Here is a 17,770-nt window from a genome sequence, read left to right on the forward strand (position 1 = left end):
TTCTACCTAAGAGCAGCTCAGCTGGCGACTTGCCCGTCGCAGTACACGGCGTCGCATGCTGCAAAAATAACATTCGCGCAATGCGAGCTGACCAGTTACCCTCCATTAAGCGCGCAATGGATTCTTTGGCTGTTCTTACCATGCGCTCAGCCTGCCCATTGGAGGATGGGTGAAAGGGCGCGGATGTGACCCCTCTTATGAAGTTATCAGCCAAGAATGCCCTGAATTCTTGGGATACAAAAGCTGCCCCATTATCTGATACAATGGTCTCAGGTAACCCGTGGGTTGCAAACAGCTGCCTCAACACCTTGATTACGGCAGCTGATGCCATGCTAGGGACCAACGCCACTTCTAACCATTTGGAATATGCATCAACGATAACCAAAAAGACCTTCCCTTGGAATGGCCCAGCAAAATCTATGTGCAGCCGGCTCCAGGGAGTCCTAGACTGCTCCCACCAGTGGACTGGTGCTCTGGCCACTTCTGGCCGCACCTCTTGGCATGCCTTGCATGTTCGTACCCATTGTTCTATGTTCTGGTCCATTCCAGGCCACCACACATAACATCGGGCTAGCGACTTCATCCTGACCATTCCCGGGTGTCCCATGTGAAGTGTCTCAAGAACCCTGTTTCTCAGTGGTGCTGGGATGATCACCCTATCTCCCCATAGGAGACAACCCTTATGCATGGACAATTCGTGCTGCCTTGTCGCATAAGGCCTGAATTTTTCTTCATGCGGACCACCTGGCCACCCCCTCCCCACCCAAGTGAGCACACGGGAGAGAACAGCATCTTTCCTCGTTTTCTCAGCTATATCAGTAGCTGTTACAGGAGCCCCCGGAAGTGTTTCTAGCATCATAATGTGCTCCGCCGGAGCAGGATCCTCATTGCTCCCGCCAGGAAGGGGCAATCGACTCAGCGCATCAGCATGGCACAACTGTTTCCCCGGCACATGGGTCAAGGTGTACTGGAACCCATTCAGGAATATTGACCAACGCAACATTCTGGGGGAGAGAATTTGTGGCGTTTGTTTGTTTGGGTTGAACAACCCTAACAGTGGTTTGTGGTCCGTTTCAATGGAGAAATGGCGACCATACAAATAATCATAGAACCTTTTGATTCCTGACACAATTGCTAGTGCCTCTTTATCAATTTGAGCATAGTTGCGCTCCGTGGGTGACAACGTACGGGAATAGAAAGAGATGGGCTTTTCCGACCCATCCGGTTCCCTATGACTCAGCACAGCCCCCAGGCCGTATTGAGAGGCATCACATGCCAGGACCAGCGGCTTCGACTCATCATAATGAGCAAGGACGCTCCTGCTACTCAGCATTTCTCGCAAGGAGTCAAAAGCCTTTTGCTGCTCCCGCCCCCATTGCCACACATTCTTTTTCTGCAAAAGTCTATGTAATGGTTCAGCTACCGAAGCTTTCTGGGGTAAGAATGAATGATAAAAGTTAATAAGTCCCAGGAATGACTGCAACTCCGTCTTGTTCTGTGGTCGTGGTGCCTCGATGATGGCCTTAATCTTAGCATCTGTGGGGTGGATGCCTGATGCATCAATTTTAAACCCCAAGAAATCCACAGTTGGCACCCCAAAACTGCATTTTTCTTTTTTCAGTTGCAACCCCACCTCCTTGAACTTGAGCAACACTGCACGGACACGCGCAACCAGTTCCTGTGGGTCTTTTCCAGCAATCAAAACGTCATCAAAAAATGGCAAGACCCCCGGCAGACCCCTTAACAGGCGTTCCATGAGCCCTTGAAAAATCCCTGGGGCCACACAAACTCCGAACTGTAATCTGTTAACTCTGAACGCCCCTTTATGTGTGTAATCTGTTAACTCTGAACGCCCCAATAGTCTGTGCTTCCGCTGATTGTGGGGTTACTGGCAGCTGTTGGTAAGCTTGTGCCAGGTCAATTTTGGCGAACACCTTGCCCCCAGCCAGTTTAGCCAACAGATGTGATACGACTGGAATGGGGTATGAGTTTCCCCTGAGTGCCTTATTGATAGTACATTTGTAATCTGCACATATCCTGACTTCCCCATTTGCTTTAAGGGGCGTGACGATTGGAGTCTCCCACTTAGCAGAGTCCACGGGTGAGAGAACTCCCTGCTTGACCAATTTATCCAGCTCTGCCTCGATCTTGGGTTGCAGTGCAAATGGCACTCGCCTTGGTTTGAGTCGGATTGGGGCCACCCCGGGGTCCAACTCGAAGTCAACTGGGGGCCCTTTATAACAACCCAGTTTTCCATTAAAGAGACCAGCAAATTCCTTGCATAATGCCTCGCTCATCTCAGGGCAGGTTTGGATTGAATTAAGCCCTGAGATACTCAGTCCCAGGGCGGGGAACCAGTCAGTGCCCAGGAGACTGGGGCGACTGCCCTTCGCAATCACCAGTTTGAGTACAGCCTGTTTGTCCCGGAACTGTACTCTCACGGCACACATTCCCATAACATGGATGCGGCCTGCTGAGTACGACTGCAAGGTTGCCGGGAAGGGCTCCAGAGGGGGCAACTTACCCCTGGGGAAGAATGTCTTCGCGGTCTGGTCCGACACAATGGTGAATGCAGATCCAGAGTCCACCTCCATGTCGCACTGCTGACCCTCAATCTTCACCTTGACGTGTGCCTTGCCTTGCGCTGGAAACTGCACGGCCCTCCCGTTGATCTCCGTTATGTAGTGGCAGTCCTTTCGAAAATGAGTTGCTGTGGGCGGTCTGCGATGCTCCAGTCTAGGTGCTCCTGTTGCTCCCGCCGCCACCGATCTACAGACCCTGGCGATGTGACCTGTCTTCCCGCACATCCGGCACATAGCATCCCTGAAACGACAACTCTTCCGCCCATGGTTTCCGCCACAACCTGGGCAACTGCCTCGGTGATCTTTGTGCACTGTGCAGGCCTGATGCACCAACTCGACCCCACGGACTGGGCTCTGGCTCGGAGTAGCCTCTAGCTCGTCCATGGCATGCGCAACTTCTATCTGTGGCTTAGTGGCCTTGCGACTGGCATCAAGCTCCTCTCTTTCATAATTCTCCGTGGCGGTGGCCTCCTTCAAGGCTGAAGCAAGGGTAACCTCTTCTTTAGCCACGATGCGTCTTCTGGCTTTCTTGCTGCTCAGACCACCAATAAACCGATCCAGGAGAGTCTCTTCCAGATTTTGGAAGCCACAGTGCTGAGCGAGCTTCCGGAGTTCAGCCAGAAATGCGGATACAGACTCCCCAGCATGCTGCTGCCTCTTATGGAACTCCATCCGCCGGGCCATCTTGGTCTCAGTAGGCGCCAAGTGGCTTGTTAGGCAGGCAAGAATATCTTGGAGAGATGTCTCACTCAGCTTCGCTGGAGCAAGTAATGCCTTGGCTAGCTTGAAGGTCTCGGGCCCACAGTAGCTCAGGAATGTGGCCCTTCTTTTGCTGGCATCGGTGATCCCTTGAGCCACTGCGAAGAACTCGAAGCGTTCGACGTAGTCTTCCCAGGTGTGGGGCTCTGATGGCTGGAAGGGCTCCAATACCCTTGGACTCTCCATTGTCCTAGCGGGCAGGGTCGTCTTCTCAGCTGGCCAGTGAGTCTTGTTCTCAGCTGCAATCCGGACTCTGAGGCAGGGTTGTGTTTAACCGCTCCTCAGCATTCCGGATCCCACCTTCGTCGCCAGTTGTTGTGACGTGGGGTTTGTGATTTCAGCTCTCTTGACAAAACATGCTGGAGACAGTTCTCTAGTAACAGCTCTTTATTAAAGTGAACAAGACTGACTGTGAGGGCAGGAAGGCTACATTTATAGGGACAGGTAACTAGCTAGAAGGGGATACATTTTGGAGGGAACAATATCAGGCAATCACAGTGCTGCCTTTTGGAGGGAACCAATAAGACAGAGGATCCAAATACAGCAGCTTAAATGAACCAATAGTAGCTGTACCCTCTGGAACCAAAAGGCAGTTACTTTATCCTAATGCAAATACAGACAATAATACAGAGATAAAATCCTTTGACTCAATACACAACAGAAACAGGCCTCAGTGATCTGATGGGACTGCCTTTGCATCAGACTAAAATAGCAGCACCATGGCAATTATGCTAATATTGCTCAGCATAAGTGATTTTGAAAAAGAAGAAGATTTTCCTTGCATATAGATGCATATCATTGATGTTTGGTTACTTTTAATTGAATGTTAAGATTTTTAAAACTGAATTGTTTTGATTATATTTTTATTTGTAAGCACCTTTGAGTTGGATTTTTCCACAGAGTATAAATGTAAAAATATCTATCTATCTATCTATCTATCTATCTATCTATCTATCTATCTATCTATCTATCTATCTATCTATCTATCTATCTATCTATCTATCTATCTATCTATCTATCTATCTATCTATCTTTTCTATAGAACTTTATGAACGGTCCCTAGGCGCCTTCTTCGTTTCAGGCCCGGCTGTACAATTCCTTCCCGCTCCCTTACTGGCGAACACGCCTTTTGCGGCGTCTTCTCGCGAGACCCGGAAGCGGCACGAAGGCTTCCCAGAATCCTTCGCCCTTCCTTTTCCCCGGCGGTAGCTGTGGCTGTAAGGTGAGTCTGATGGCGGCTGCTTTGGGCCTTGGCTGGTATCCGCCGCCGCGGGCCTCCATCCCGGCACGGGCCCCCAGAAGCCCTCCTTAGATGGAGAAGGGAGGCGAATAGCTGTTCGCCCGCCACGGTATTTCCGTTCTTTGGGCCGGGGAAGATTGAAATTCGGGCGCCTGGAGAAGTCCGGGGTAGAGGCGGTAGGGAAAAAATGGCCTCTGCAAGCTGCTGCGGATTCTGAAAATCCCGGATGTGGAAGCCCTGACTTTGGAAATGAAAGTGGGCCTTGGGAGAAACGGATGGGGAGGGAATCAGTTCAGTAGGTTTTCTGCAGGTAGGCCTCGTCTTTTCGGCTCATCTTTGGGTGGGTTAAGTGGGAAGACAAGAAGAATTCAGGGATTTAAAAAATAAGAATTTCATAAGTTGTGTGTCTTTGTTTCTCAATTTGATATTTTTACTTTTGGTGCATTGTGACTTGCTGTTATTTTTTATTGATTATAGGTTAGTACTTATTTATTGTAATTGCTATGGGTGATTTTCTGCATTATTATTTGGTGGTGCTTAATTTTATTGTGTACTGTTGTATCCCAATAGGTAGGTTATTGAATACAACTTTATATGGTGCAAGTTGTTTAACGTTATGTTCTAATTACGGCTTTCTTTTTGTATTGGATCGGATTGTTATAAGGTGTGTGGATTCTGCTGTAGACTTTGCTGTTTCTTCAGCTTGTAAACTGCCTTGAGTACAGTAATGTAGAAAGGCAGTATGTATACAAATTAAAAGTGAAATGAAAGTTGGGATTCTCCTCTTTGCCAGCCTGAAAGAAAAAAAAGAGCCAAGTGTTGCAGAATCATAGGGGAACCACTTTCCCCCCATGGGTTTGGCAGGCCTGGGAGGCCGCATGGTTGCTTCAAATATGCACAATTCAAATATAGATGGGCATGTTTTTGAAGGGGTGGTACTCTGAGTTTCAGAGATGCAGGAGGGCCTTTTGCAGTGCAGTCCAGGAACACCATATTTATGTGTGATTTGTCACTGCTTTGGGTGGTGGAGGAAGGAAGGGGGGAGGTTATTACCGGTATTTTGATTGCAAGCCATCAAGTGTTGTGCTTTTGTTATGCATGTACTTTAAATAGGGCACAATCACTCTTACAGGCAATAGTATCTCCTTACCTTCTAATAGCTTGTGTTCTTATTTTAATTACACAATAGGGTGGCAAATAGCAGGGGGGAATGAACGTTGAATGTGTATGTATTGCAGAAAGGTGGTTAAGTGGTAGTTGGAAAATATTGTTGTAAAAATGGAGGCTGCACTGATGACTATCTTAGGACACCTTTGGATTCAATAATGAAAATACTCACATTCTTCTGAGCAGCTTTTTTCTAACCAGCAATTTGGAGAGTGCATGTAATTTATGGCTACAACTCTGAAATATCTTTCTCTTCCTCTTCTCCCCCCCCCCCCAAGGTAAGCTCTGAAAATGGTCCGCTACTCACTTGATCCGGAGAACCCTACAAAATGTAAGTAATTTTCCTCTGCTACTTGCCTCATACTTTAGTGATTACCAAAACTTTCAGAATTCTCATATTTTTTAATTCCTTCTCCCCACAGCATGCAAATCAAGGGGGTCCAACCTTCGTGTTCACTTTAAGGTATGTGAAATCTAACTTTGATCCCCTACCCCTCCCCACACACAAAAAAAGCAGTGGAGTGGACCACACTTTAACTTGATGGAAACAAAATAAAAAAATTCCTTCAGTAGCACCTTAAAGACCAACTAAGTTTATATTTTGGTATGAGCTTTCGTGTGCATGCACACTTCTTCAGATACACCATGTGCATGCACATGAAAGCTCATACCAAAATAAAAACTTAGTTGGTCTTTAAGGTGCTACTGAAGGAATTTTTTTATTTTGCTTCGACTCAGACCAACACGGCTACCTACCTGTAACTTGATGGAAACAGAATTCATAGATTATGGTGCTTAATCACAAGATAGTCACATCAAATTTTCTAAACGTCACCTGGTCATATTATAGACTTTATTGTAAAGCTGCTTGTGTTACACAAAACAAGTTTTCATTCTCTTCCTAACATCCCTCTTTCAAGAATTGGTGGTAATGGGGACTGTCCTGGCTACTGTGTTGCCTATGTACTCAAACTAGCAAGCCACCCTTCTTAGTTCCAAACTGGTGAGGAACAGGGGAATAATAGTGCAGGGTCCTAGTGACTACAATTTTGGGGTTGGCTGCCAAGGCTAGTCAAATCAACCTCTCTGATTTTTAATTGAGTTTTAAACAGAAAAGTAAAGTGCTAACAAATCCTGAAACAACACCAAGGTAGTACAACATTATATAATGTAGATCAGAAGAAGGAAGAGATTACACTTGGTATAGACTCTGTCTTGCATTGCCTTGGTTAGTAGGTAGAAAGTAGTTCATTTTTGTCAAGAGGGTGATTTCTGTAATGTCAAATCTTGCAAAGAGGAGAGCATGATGTTACATTAGAATTTTTTTCTGGAGTTCTGTAACACACACCCTGCAAATGAGTTTTCCATGATAGATAATATTATAAATAATATCCAGATAGCTCTTTTTTTATAAATCTTCTCTTGATCAGATGGCCTATTAAGAACATCTGAACAATTAGTACAAAATTCTGATACCATCAAAGAAGGGGATTGATGTTTGTTTCAGGGGTGGTGAAATTAATGTAACTGCAGTGATGACCAACTTAGGACACCTTTGGATTCATCATGAAAACAGCTAAGTGGATCTGAGCAGTTACTTCCCTAGTTAAGCTTTAGTTACTGTACAAGCGTAGACTCTTATTATACAAACAATGGCTTGGGGCTATGACTTAAGTAAAGGGCACCATAGTTATAGCCTACATATCTAATGGAAAAATAGCCAATAATGCAATTTTAATCCCCCCCTTTAGAACACACGTGAGACTGCCCAGGCTATCAAGGGTATGCACATCCGGAAAGCTACCAAGTACTTGAAGGATGTGACCCTAAAGAAGCAGTGTGTTCCCTTCCGTCGTTACAATGGTGGCGTTGGCAGATGTGCCCAGGTATGGCTGGATCTGGAGAAAACTTGCCAATTTGAGGAAAACTTTGAAAAGCAGTAATTTCTTTCAGTAGTGTTTGATATCTGTTGTACAAAGAATATCTTGAACGTGAAGGCTGGTGATTATTGATGAACACATGTGGGGAAGATTGCATGTTAAAAATGGAAGCCGCAATGAGTTGTGAAGAAATTTGTCAATGACCAGAAAGCCTGTTCTATACTTGGTACACAGGGGCTACATTGTCCCTGTGCTGTCAGTTGGGTTCCAACAATGCTTCTCTTAGCAGCAGATTAATTTCACAGTAACTGGATTGCTAACAGTCACTATGCAAGTCCTTTTGGGGGGCAGAAACTGGAAAATTCTAGGGAAATAGATGCGTTATATTACTTGGTGTTTATTGAATCATTATTTTTCAATTTGCTATGGGGAGTTACATACGAGTGCCTTCAAGTTGTTGGATAGAATCATATTCTCTTATGCTTGCCTGTGGTTGCTGTGATGACTTTCTTAGGACACCTTTGGATTAACTGTGAAAAGAAAGTTTGGTTCTGAGCAGCCTCTAAAACAAACCACGTTTAGCATTTTTCTTCAAAAGTATACTCATACTGAACTCTCAATTTGCAGGCCAAGCAGTGGGGCTGGACACAGGGGCGTTGGCCTAAAAAGAGTGCTGAGTTCCTCCTGCACATGCTTAAAAATGCTGAGAGCAATGCTGAGCTCAAGGTAAAATTTCATGCAGCTTATCATGTTGGGTTAAGTTTCAGTTCTAGTAGTGATCCAAATTTTGAAAAGCAAAGACAAACCTTTGGTTCGGTGGAGTTGGTATTGAGGATATGAAGTAGTATTCGGTAAGAGACTTGGGATTTACGGAAGGTGCAAGATTGGGTACAGTGTAATGTAACAGACTTAGGTGGCAATGATGACTATCTTAGGACACCTTTGGAATAACCATGAAACAAACACAAGATTCTGAGCCGCTGTAATTAATTACTGAGATTTCTAGTTGACTTTTCAGATGTTGTTTAGGAAAGTTAGTGATTCACTTTGAACTAGGTAAGGCTATTTTGTTATGGGGTTGTAATGATAATTTTTTTATTCCCCCACCCCCAGGGTCTGGATGTAGATTCTCTGGTAATTGAGCACATTCAGGTTAACAAAGCTCCCAAAATGCGCAGGCGAACCTACAGGGCTCATGGTCGCATTAACCCCTACATGAGTTCTCCTTGCCACATTGAGATGATCCTCACAGAGAAGGAGCAAATTGTCCCTAAGCCAGAAGAGGAAGTCGCTCAAAAGAAGAAGGTATGAAACTTGTTAAATAAATTAATGTCTACTCAACTGTACAGATAGCCAAAATGACACCAAAATAACTAGAACTTGATTTGAATTTTGGCAAGGTAATTTAAAGAGGGGAAACTGTGATCAGGGCTATCCTATACATGTTAACTCAGATATGTTCAGAGATATAATTTGTGTTTTAGAATTGCACTCCAATGGTAATTAGGTTAGTTATTTCAAAGCTGTATTTAATACTATTTTTTGCAAGTATTTACAAAAGAAAATTCTTGTAGTCAGCAAAACTTTATGTGAAAGTCTGTACAATGATTGCAAATATTGTAAACTGCTATGGGGGATTTAACACAGAAACAAAAAACAGCATATAAGCCTTTTAAATCTAGCTTCTATGTTTAATTTAAATTACGGTCTACCTGTCTGTAATGGAAATTGAATGAAAGAGGTGACTTTAATTTTAATGGCCAAGTCAGAGGTAGCCAATGTTGATGTTTTCCTCATTCTTTTTTTTGGACTCCCAGCTCCTATCAGCCCCAGCCAGCATGGAGAATTGTCTGCTGATGGGAGTTGTAGTCCAAAACATCTGGAAGACACAGTGTTTGCTATTGGCTATCTCTGGCATAAGTAGTTACCCCAAATACTGAGTTTTACCAATGGAAATAATAGTCTGTTATTTGCTTTCTGGTATTTTTTCCTGGAACTGTGCTTGGTAATAGATAAATACATTGCAGTGATTCTTACATGCAATAATCTCTCTGGAGTTATGGAAAATATATCGTGTGGTAAATGTGTTTTCTAATTGGTTTTAGCATTCAGTGAATGTTTTTGGTCAAGTGATACTGATTTCTTTTGTTTTCTCCCCAGATATCTCAAAAGAAACTGAAGAAGCAGAAACTGATGGCTCGGGAATAAACATCTATTCAGTTCACAAATAAAAAACAAAATTTTAAGTTAACCACACGTGCTTTTTATTTATTGTTTTTATTTGAAAATTTAACAAGCAGGAATATTATTTTCTTTATTATATTTTAATAATGATTGTTGTTGTTTAGTCGTGTCCGACTCTTCATGACCCCATGGACCAGAGCACGCCAGGCACTCCTGTCTTCCACTGCCTCCCGCAGTTTGGTCAGACTCATGTTGGTGGCTTCGAGAACACTGTCCAACCATCTTGTCCTGTCGTCCCCTTCCCCTTGTGCCCTCAAATAATAATGATTAGGATTATGATAAAACACCACCACCACCTCACATTAAGGATACAATAACCACCAATACATCTACCGGTATCTAAAGTTAAGCATGCAGGTTAATGTAAGCCCTTCAGATGTCCAAATAGGTATATTTTGCTTGAAAAAATCTATTCTGAGAGGAGTGATTATTATTAATGGTTTCTCTGTCACATAATATGTTATTTCTCCCATTTGTTCATTAAACCTGGGTTGAAAGTGAAGCATGGCTGCTTGCAGTTTAGAAACTGAATAGTTTCATTTTGTCCTGGTTCTTTGCCCATCATCCTAGCCACAGATGAACACCCTTGGTAGTATTGATTCGGTCAATTAATTCTTTGCATGACACACGGAAAATGTGACTATAAGAAGAGGAGCTGATATACACGAATGGCATGTTTAAAAGATGAAAGTAAGACAGACTGCTGGTTGTGAAAAAGGGCCGTGTGTTGTTAATGTTTTAAGTTAATAAAAGTTTCACTTAAAGTTCTTAGGACGAAGCCCTAAATGATTACTCCTTTCAATAAGTAACCCTGGCCTGAAAGGCCCAGAAATTATCAAAATTTATATAGCACCATAGGGAGGTGCAGGTAAACAATGAAAAAATATAATTTGTTTCAGTTATGGCTTTCTAGTCTTTATTAAAGGCTTAAGTTTGCAATAGGATCTTGGGAACAAGCAGCACAATCCTACACACACCACCAGCCCCATAAACCAGTTTGGGGGATTTTAGGGTGTGGCATGAGCTGGCCTTGACCAGCATGCTAACAGGGAAAGTTATGATGTAAAAGGCAAAGAACAAACAATAGCCATGTTATTTAGGGAAAGGGGTAAAGTTACATTGCATCTTAGCTTGCAAAATTGTGAATAAAATGCACCCAGCTGATGAAAGTGTAGAAGGTGTCTCCTGTCTCCCCTCTGCCCTCCCCCATTAGTAAGGAACAGTTAGACTTGCTCCAGGGTTTTTGTTTTTTGCTTTTTAGTGACTTACGTAAGTTGGGTTTTGAGGGAAGTTAGGGGTGTGGCAATTGGAAGGTACCCCCACAGGGTTTTTTAAATTAAGAAAATAGTTCTGAATTTTCATTTGACTTTTGCGTCTTTGCAACTCATCAAATAGGTTACGTAATTTGTTCCTTACATAAGCTAATTTTCCAGTTTGCACCAAAGCTGCATCTACCCTTGTACCATGCGTTTCCCAGCCTTTCTCCTGACCAGAAAAGCTGAATTTCTGGAACATCTGTTTAAAATAATCTGAAAATAGCTGGCTTGTGATTATATAAAAAAACATACAATGAAGAGCATGCATATTTCACATATTGTGTCTCTTAAACACAGGAACTTTAAAGAAAGACTCCTAATACACTGGAACCGCCCTGAGACCTGTGGTTATAGAGCAGTAAAGTGGTACACCTTGGGGTAAGAACATAATTTGTTCTGGAGGTCCATTCTTAACCTGAAACTCTTCTTAACCTGAGGTATCTCTTTAGCTAATGGGGTCTCGCACTGCCGTCACCGCACGATTTTTGTTCTCATCCTGAAGCAAAGTTCTTAACCCGAAGTACTATTTCTGGGTTAGCAGAGTTTGTAACCTGAAGCGTCTAACCTGAGGTAAAAAGGTAAAGGGACCCCTGACAGGTCCAGTCACAGACAACTCTGGGGTTGCAGCGCTCATCTCGCATTATTGGCCGAGGGAGCCGGTGTACAGCTTCCGGGTCATGTCGCCAGCATGACTAAGCCACTTCTGGCGAACCAGAGCCATGCACAGAAACGCCGTTTACCTTCCCACCGGAGCGGTACCTATTTTTCTACTTTCACTGTATGCTTTCAAACTGCTAGGTTGGCAGGAGCAGGGACTGAGCAACGGGAGCTCACCCCGTCGCGGGGATTCGAACCGCCAACCTTCCAATCGGCAAGCCCTAGGCTCAGTGGTTTAACCCACAGCGCCACCGATATCCCTCTAACCTGAGGTACCACTGTATGTAAATTCAAAAAAAGGTGCCTATGAAAAACTGCATATCTTTAATGATGACATGACAGGCAGAAATTCAATGCATGAAATGTTTCCCATGGCTACTGTTTTGTAATGAGAAGCTGCATTGGTTGATGATCTCTATTTTGCAACTCATAAAATGCCCGAAAATGCCTGATCCTATAGCAGCTTAAAGATAGATTCAGTAATGTGCTTAATTAGATTTTGAACAGAACTCTGTTCTCCAGCATGCCAACCAATACAACAGCTCTGCTGGAAGAAGTATTACTTGTCATTGCTAAGGCAACACACATATTTCATACGAATACAGTCATTCTTTGGGATCGCAGAATTACCTTATTTTATTATGAAATTTATATACTGCCCTTCATTTGAGATCACAGGGTGCTTTACAGTAAAAACCCTGCAAAATACATATAATAAACTAAACAATATCCCTAACCGCCCCCGCCCCCAGCTTAAAAGGCCATGGATTTAATTAGCCAAAGACCTGGGAGAAGAGGAATGTTTTTGCCTGGCTCTCAAAGATACTTAAAACTACAAACTCTAAACATCTGGCTGTGCTTTTGGAAATAACAATGTCTTCAGGAAGTGCAGAAAGAAACATAGTGAAGGCACCTGCCTGATATCAACAGGCAGGGAGTTCCAAAGCATCAGTGCTGCTCCAATTCCACTGACCAAGGCCCTTCTTGCATCGACTGCATGCCTGCAAGGGAAACACAACGGAGAATGTATTGCAGCAATCTAGCCCTAATGCAGGCTTCCTTGACCTTGGCCCTCCATATATTTTTGTCCTACAACTCCCATGATCCCAGTGGTCAGGGATGATGGGAATTGTAGTCTCAGAACATCTGGAGGGCCGAGGTTGAGGAAGCCTGCCCTAATGCAACGAGCGCGTTGCAGTAGTAATCCAACCAGCAATACAGTACTGTATAAGGAGCGGGAGGGAGCGGGGCTTCGCGGAGAAATGGGGCTTCGGTCACACCCCGCGCTGCCTCTAGTGTCATGGCCCCCTCGGTGGAACGTAAGTAGGGAGCGCGCGACGTCAGCGCACCACGTCCTTTCCCATTGGAGCTTCGTCAGTGACGTCGCGTTCCTTTCCCGGAAGTGAAGAGCTCTCTCGGCCGGCACTCAGTTGGACGTTGGAGATCCGCTCAGGTAGGTCGGTTCGATGTCGGCGCTGGACGCGGCTCTCGCGGGCGGGCAAGGCGGGGCGGAGGCGGCCGCTGCTTTCCCCCTTCCCTGCCTTCCTTTTCCTCCCTTAAACGTCCCCGTTTTCTTACGTTGAAAACAAATGGCTCATTTGCATATGCTAATTCACTCATTGATTTTAAATTGGTTGCTTTCAATCGAGTGAGTGCTGTCGTTTCCCCTCTCTTTAAGGACAGGCTTTCTATTTTTTTATTTTAAAAAGAAAACCGCGGTTAGAAAAATACAGTGTGCGTGGTGTTTTCCAAACCGGCCCCCTTTTGTCAAAATGCTTAATTGATTGATTTAGTGTTCATTGAAAATTATACAGTGCGCCGCTTGATTGAAAAACAAGAACAACCACAGCTCAAAATGGTTTGCGAAAAAGGTAAAACAAGAAAAATCCAGGGAAAATTTGCAGACCTCCTTTGAAAAACAAAGGTTAAAATACCGAAACATTAAAAAAATCAACTCAGCTGCTTAGTGGTCAGGAATGATGGGAGTTGTAGTCCCAAAACATCTGGAGGCACACTGGTTGAGAAACACTGGTCTAAGCATCTGGGTAGGCTTGTCAAAACAAGAACGTTTTCAGCATTAAAAAAAAAAGTGCAGGTAGGGGAAAATGTGTTTTTTTTAGTACCTCTGAGTACAGTCCAATAACTGCATCCTCTGGGCTTTAAACCATAGGACTTGCAAGGCATGTTTTCGTTTTTATGCAACCAAACAAATAGTGCTAAGAGAAACAGATGATTTAAAAATTGTCATCGGTGTGTTTTGGTAGTTCTCTCCTCCGTCCTGTAAACTAACTTCAAGGTCTTCTGCCTCCTTTGAGTTATAAATGTAGTAGGTATGTTTTTGGCTGATTTGTCTGTCTATGGATAGATTCACTAATTCAGGCCACAGTGTCAGTACTGTACCCTATTTGAAAGTGAGTCCCTTTGAACAAAGTGGGACTTAATTTAGCCTATTACTATTATGACATTTCCCACCTGCCCTGAAAAGTTTTTAAAGCATAATACAAAATGAATAATAAGATGTTTATATCTAGATAGATAAAACAAACAAGCAAGCAACATGCATTGAAGGTCATTCTTCTTAACTAAATAAAACAGATATGTTGTAGCATTTTGCAACAGCAAAATCCTAACCTCACTTACCTGGGAGTAAGCCCCATTTAATTCAGTGGGAATTATAAAATATCTGATTTTTGCTGTGCCTTCTCTCAGGTTTCTGTTGCTTAACACCTACAAACCTTTTCCTGCTAACTCCTCATTTAATTTGTCCTGAAAAGTTTGCTTTCACAGTAACCAGTTCTGAAATTTCCCTGAGGCTACTGAGCAGGAAATCTTGTTTAAAATCCCATTAGATGGGTAGACTGTGCTTAACCTGAGTCCTCCGAATTTTGGCAGTCTACCTGATCCAGTTCTGCAACTGATTCAGTGGACTGTTCTCAGTAACATCATTGTACATATCCACCAAAAGCTTTCTTTTTGGTTAGTTAATCATTTGCAACATTCACCACAGCAGACCCTTCCTCATTCCCTCCACCTCACCCCTGAGAGCACCACATTGCAGTACTAGCGCCACTTGCTTAGAAAAACAAAACTTTATGGTATCTGGGAGTGTCGGTGTGCCTTATGTAGCCGCACTCACATCAGTTCTTGCTGATAGTCTGTTAAGAATAGTGGGCAGAAATAGGTTTTTGGTGTGTTGCTGCTCATTTTGCAACACCTGGATTTTTCAGAATTGCCTTACGAACTGAAAACTTCCAAAATTTCCAGTGTCCCAACTGCTTTTTGTCATTTAAGGCTGTAACTGTTTGCCTATCCAAACTGAAACTGGCATGTAACTTTAAGGACTGTTTAAGGTACTGTTCTGAATTAGATTTACACTGTCAAATTGCTACAGCATATATATTGATTTGCACACACTCCCAGATCCGTTTATTTTCATACGGAGAAAAAAATCCTGTGTTTTGCTTTCCTATTTATTCCCCACTGTTCTTTACTGCCTACTAACAAAACCGAACTGCCGGGAAAAGAGAATGCAGTATTTATGGACTTGTCATTTCATGCCAAATTGTGTTGATTGTGCAGTTCTGTACTTTCTTTGTTTGCGTGGAAGTATGTCCCACTGAGCTGAGTGTGCACAGGGCTGAATGTGCACAGGACTGGAGTTTTAAGCTCCTCGCAAGGTGCAAAGACCACTGAATATGTTCCCTGTTTCCTAATTATTTTTCCTGCTGTGTTTAAGCCTTCCAGCACATTTCTGCCACAGGACCTGAAAAGAACAATGGTGTGCATTCCCTGTATAGTCATACCCATTCTGCTGTGGGTCTATAAAAGGTTCCTTGAGCCGTATCTTTATCCCATCATCTCACCTTTCATCAAGCGCATTTGGCCAAAGAGAGCAGTGCAGGAAACGGCAAAGAAAGACCCAAAAGGAGGCACTGAAAGTAGGCCCGAGTTGTACGACTCCGTGGATGATTCTAAAGTAAGCATTGGCAAAACTCTATATGTGTGTTGTGTGTGTACACCATATGAAGGACAAGTTGATCATGTGGTTCTGCTAGTAGAAAACATTTCTAGGACACCAGTTTCTAGGATGCTTCGTTCTAGATCGTACAGCAGAAACAGCTGCTGATCTGTTTTCTATACCACAGCTGTAGCCATGCATTCCCTGGAGGGAACTTCTGTGTCCCAGAACAGTAATGGAAAGTAAATAAACCATTCATTTTGAAGTTAAAACTTGTTGTCTCAGTCAAAATTTAAAACTTGTTGTCTCAAAGGTGTTCTGAACATGTAAAAAGATAAAGGACCCCTGACAGTTAAGTCCAGTCATGAAAGACTGGGGTTGCGGCACTCATCTTGCTTTACTGGCCGAGGGAGCTGACATTTGTCCGTAGACAGTTTTTCTGGGTCGTGGTCAGCATGACTAAGCCGCTTCTGGCGAAACCAGAGCAGCGCACGGAAACGCTGTTTACCTTCCCGCCGGGGTGGTACCTATTTATCTACTTGCACTTTGATGTGCTTTCGAACTGCTAGGTTGGCAGGAGCTGGGACAGAGCAATGGGAGCACACCCTGTCGCAGGGATTCGAACCGCTGACCTTCCGATCAGCAAGCACTAGCTCAGTGGTTTTAGACCACAGCGCCGCCCGCGTCCCTCTAAACATGTATTTAATGGTATTTTCTCTCTGTGTGTGTTTCAGACTGAAAGCAACGGCATCGCAAATGGATTTGCTGAAAGTGGTCCACCAGGGGTTTCTGAGAAAAAGACTGATTAAGTAAGCTTGTGCTGTCGGATTGTGGTTACTTTAGGAAAATGAGCTGATGATGCTGTTCCCACTTGGAAATTTAATTGCACTTTTTTCTGAAAGGAAACTTGGAATCTGCATACACACAGGCAGACACTTGGGAAAATTTAGGATGGTATTTTCTTTGTAGCTGAAAAAGATTCAATATGTTGTCTTGCTCTGCTTGACATTCTCAGTACATGAACTTTTTCCAATGCCGTGCAGTTGATGGTATTAGCTTTTTAGGCTCCAGACTTTTACACTGCTGTGTAACTGTCACTTGTCATTGTGACTTGTTTCAAAGAACTTCCTGGAACTCAACTTCCACACAACTTCTTATATGCTTGTCTTTAAAAAGCTAGATGACTTATGTATTGAAGCTGAAGAGAACAGCACTGTAAATACTCAACACTAATAATATATATTAATTGCTGTTAACTCACTTTTTCTAAACCCATTCCTGCAAAACTATGCGTTGTTTGGCATTCCTCCTGATTTTGCAGATACGATGAAGCAAACTTTGTGTGAGTAGACACGATCATAGAGGCTGTAGCCCTGATATGGGAAATAAAATAATATTCCTTGTCATTAATTAAGACCAGGCAATTTGCCCTTATTTCTGAAGGTGGAAAAAGAATGTTTTTCTTAATAATAATATAAAAATAGATCTGTGTGTAAACTGCTGTATTGGCAACATTGTCATTGGATTCAGAATTACTCTAAATAAAATCTAAAGGTTTTGCTTTAGATTTAATAAAATGTGTTCCATAAGCTCGTGGATCTGGTTTTGCTCTTCTGTGCTTAGAGTTGTGTGAATGGGAGATCGGGGATTTAATGACCCAAGTCAAGCAAACCAAAAAGTCGCATTGCAACTACAATGTGCCATAAAAATAAAAACGGAAATAGTTTTATTGCTGGGGGGTGGCAAGGGGCTTTGGGTGACTTATCCTTAAGTGGCTCCTGCAAAGGCTATATGGGTGTTCCTCTTGAGCCTGGCAGACATGGGCTCAAATCCTAATTTGGCCCTGAATCCATAAATCAGGGTTGACTAACCTTTGGCCTGCCATATGTTGTTTGACTAAAATTCCCATCATACCTGACCATTGGCCATATTTGGTAGAGCTGATGGGAGCCATAGTCCAACAACAT

The 17,770-nt window shown here is 43.3% G+C and overlaps 2 protein-coding genes and 4 non-coding genes across 7 annotated transcripts; all 6 read left to right on the top strand.

The window, feature by feature from the left end:
• The first annotated feature begins 4,479 nt into the window (after window positions 1-4,479).
• Window positions 4,480-9,879, top strand: RPL17 (ribosomal protein L17). 2 transcript variants are annotated; one of them, XM_035100799.2, is made up of 7 exons: window positions 4,480-4,563; window positions 6,027-6,079; window positions 6,171-6,211; window positions 7,500-7,634; window positions 8,256-8,354; window positions 8,742-8,933; window positions 9,789-9,879. In XM_035100799.2, the coding sequence occupies exons 2-7, from the start codon at window positions 6,040-6,042 to the stop codon at window positions 9,834-9,836; spliced, it is 555 nt and encodes a 184-aa protein (XP_034956690.1). In that variant the 5' UTR covers window positions 4,480-4,563; window positions 6,027-6,039; the 3' UTR covers window positions 9,837-9,879. The 2 variants fall into 2 exon arrangements, with proteins under 2 accessions (XP_034956690.1, XP_034956691.1); XM_035100800.2 differs by lacking the exon at window positions 4,480-4,563 and adding an exon at window positions 4,586-4,690.
• On the top strand, window positions 5,867-5,935 carry LOC118077370 (small nucleolar RNA SNORD58). The gene has a single exon (XR_004691626.2). It is a non-coding gene; the product is annotated as a small nucleolar RNA SNORD58 (small nucleolar RNA).
• LOC118077369 (small nucleolar RNA SNORD58) lies at window positions 7,276-7,343 on the top strand. Its single transcript, XR_004691625.1, has one exon. It is a non-coding gene; the product is annotated as a small nucleolar RNA SNORD58 (small nucleolar RNA).
• LOC118077381 (small nucleolar RNA SNORD58) lies at window positions 8,122-8,188 on the top strand. Its single transcript, XR_004691634.2, has one exon. It is a non-coding gene; the product is annotated as a small nucleolar RNA SNORD58 (small nucleolar RNA).
• On the top strand, window positions 8,543-8,609 carry LOC118077368 (small nucleolar RNA SNORD58). The gene has a single exon (XR_004691624.2). It is a non-coding gene; the product is annotated as a small nucleolar RNA SNORD58 (small nucleolar RNA).
• A 3,353-nt stretch (window positions 9,880-13,232) lies between the features above and the next one.
• On the top strand, window positions 13,233-17,555 carry C11H18orf32 (chromosome 11 C18orf32 homolog). Its single transcript, XM_035100634.2, has 3 exons — window positions 13,233-13,298; window positions 15,582-15,821; window positions 16,538-17,555. Exons 2-3 carry the CDS (start codon window positions 15,621-15,623, stop codon window positions 16,610-16,612), a joined length of 276 nt encoding a protein of 91 aa, XP_034956525.1. The 5' UTR covers window positions 13,233-13,298; window positions 15,582-15,620; the 3' UTR covers window positions 16,613-17,555.
• The last annotated feature ends 215 nt before the right edge of the window (window positions 17,556-17,770 follow it).

Source organism: Zootoca vivipara, chromosome 11 (assembly GCF_963506605.1).
Source record: "Zootoca vivipara chromosome 11, rZooViv1.1, whole genome shotgun sequence".
NCBI classification, from domain to species: domain Eukaryota; kingdom Metazoa; phylum Chordata; class Lepidosauria; order Squamata; family Lacertidae; genus Zootoca; species Zootoca vivipara.

Coding starts and splice junctions, on each gene's coding strand:
- C11H18orf32 (XM_035100634.2), top strand. CDS start 15,621: ATGGTGTGCATTCCCTGTATAGTCATACCCATTCTGCTGTGGGTCTAT. Junction 15,822..16,537: donor ACTCCGTGGATGATTCTAAA/GTAAGCATTGGC, acceptor TGTGTGTTTCAG/ACTGAAAGCAACGGCATCGC.
- RPL17 (XM_035100799.2), top strand. CDS start 6,040: ATGGTCCGCTACTCACTTGATCCGGAGAACCCTACAAAAT. Junction 6,080..6,170: donor TCCGGAGAACCCTACAAAAT/GTAAGTAATTTT, acceptor TTCTCCCCACAG/CATGCAAATCAAGGGGGTCC. Junction 8,934..9,788: donor AAGTCGCTCAAAAGAAGAAG/GTATGAAACTTG, acceptor TTTTCTCCCCAG/ATATCTCAAAAGAAACTGAA.